General features: G+C 61.9%; 1 protein-coding gene across 1 annotated transcript in view; it reads right to left on the reverse strand.

The window, feature by feature from the left end:
* Positions 1 to 6: 6 nt before the first annotated feature.
* The window catches only part of CEMIP (cell migration inducing hyaluronidase 1), a 46,851-nt gene continuing 45,571 nt past the window's right edge, over positions 7 to 1,286 (reverse strand). Inside the window, exon 28 of the mRNA XM_077774295.1 lies at positions 7 to 195. Coding sequence (XP_077630421.1) covers positions 68 to 195 — 128 coding nt within the window. The 3' untranslated portion in view covers positions 7 to 67. The remainder of the gene's footprint in view (positions 196 to 1,286) is intronic.

Here is a 1,286-nt window from a genome sequence, read left to right on the forward strand (position 1 = left end):
CCCCCATCTGTGGCCCCCAGTCCACAGCCCTAGTCCTCTGTGGAGCAGCGCTGGGCGGCTGCCGTCCTCACAGCCGCTTCTTCCTCACCACGGGGATGGGCACGACCTGGAAGATTTTGGCACTCTGGTCCTCCGTGTCCAGGGTCACCCAGGTGGGCCGGAAACTCCCTTTGAAGCCAACGAATGCCATTTTTTCTGGAAAGCAGGAATGAGTCACGTGATCAGAAACCCCAAGAAAGTGGCTTCCCCCTTCCAGGCTCCTCACGGCCTGTCCCATGCGGGCATTTCCAGGTGGCTGTCCTAGCCGCACTGCAGTCTGTCCCCCGTGGGGCTCTGTGCCCGACGGCGGTGTTGGGAGCGGCACGCAGGGGCTCAGCTGAGCCTTGGGAGCTGTGCAGGGTGGTGGCTGTGCTTTGCACAGGAGGCCTCCCATCACCAGCGAGTCCCTGCCCCTCTCTGAAGCCCAGAGTCCCTATCGGTCACACGGGGGATGACACGCGGCCACAGGGCCTCGCCCCAGCCCCGACATGCTGTGGCTTTGGAAGGACTTCGCCTGCAGATGCAGAATGAACGGTGCCACCAGACTAGGCTTCTGGCCCTCGACCCACACAGCCAGCCCTGCCCTGCGTTCGGACCTTAACCATTGGAGGGGCGTGGGGCTCCATGTCTGCACTTGGAACGGCCCGGCCGGCACATGTCACCCCCAGGAAACCGCCACTGGACTTAGGTCACGTCACGTACGTCAGCTCTTGGTAACAGGGTCTTAATTAAAAAGGCAGAGGCCCCTGAATGATCCCAGGATTGAGCCCGAGAAGATACTTCTCTGTTCTTGGGGCTCTGTTTTGGCTCGAGCAACGGGCCTTCAAGGCTCCGGGGTTTCCTCCGGGGACTGCCAGGAATTAACGCCCCACACGTCGGGGTACGAGCTTGATGCCCCTCATGGTCAGGACACTGCGGCAGCTGAGCTCTGGCTTAGAAACATTCGGATCCGAATTCTAGCCTGAGGCAAGTTACTCAAGTATCTAATTCCGTCCCAAGGGCAATAAGAGCACTGTGACCGTGAACGCAAGTGGGAGCCCGGCGAGCTGGGCAGGTGCACGGCTGAGCACCACCCCTGGACCGCGTGGACATTAGCGTCTGCCGGCGTGTCCCGCCTCCCTCCCAGGCGCCCTCCCTCGGGGGCCCCCGCAGTGACGGTGACGAGGGTCGTGCCGACATTTCTGGGCGGACTTCCCTGCGGGGTCAGCACTGGCTTCATCACAAAAGCACCGAGGGACCTCAGAAAA

The sequence above is a fragment of the Crocuta crocuta genome, unplaced genomic scaffold (assembly GCF_008692635.1).
Source record: "Crocuta crocuta isolate KB4526 unplaced genomic scaffold, BGI_CrCroc_1.0 scaffold7, whole genome shotgun sequence".
Classification (NCBI taxonomy): Eukaryota; Metazoa; Chordata; class Mammalia; order Carnivora; family Hyaenidae; genus Crocuta; species Crocuta crocuta.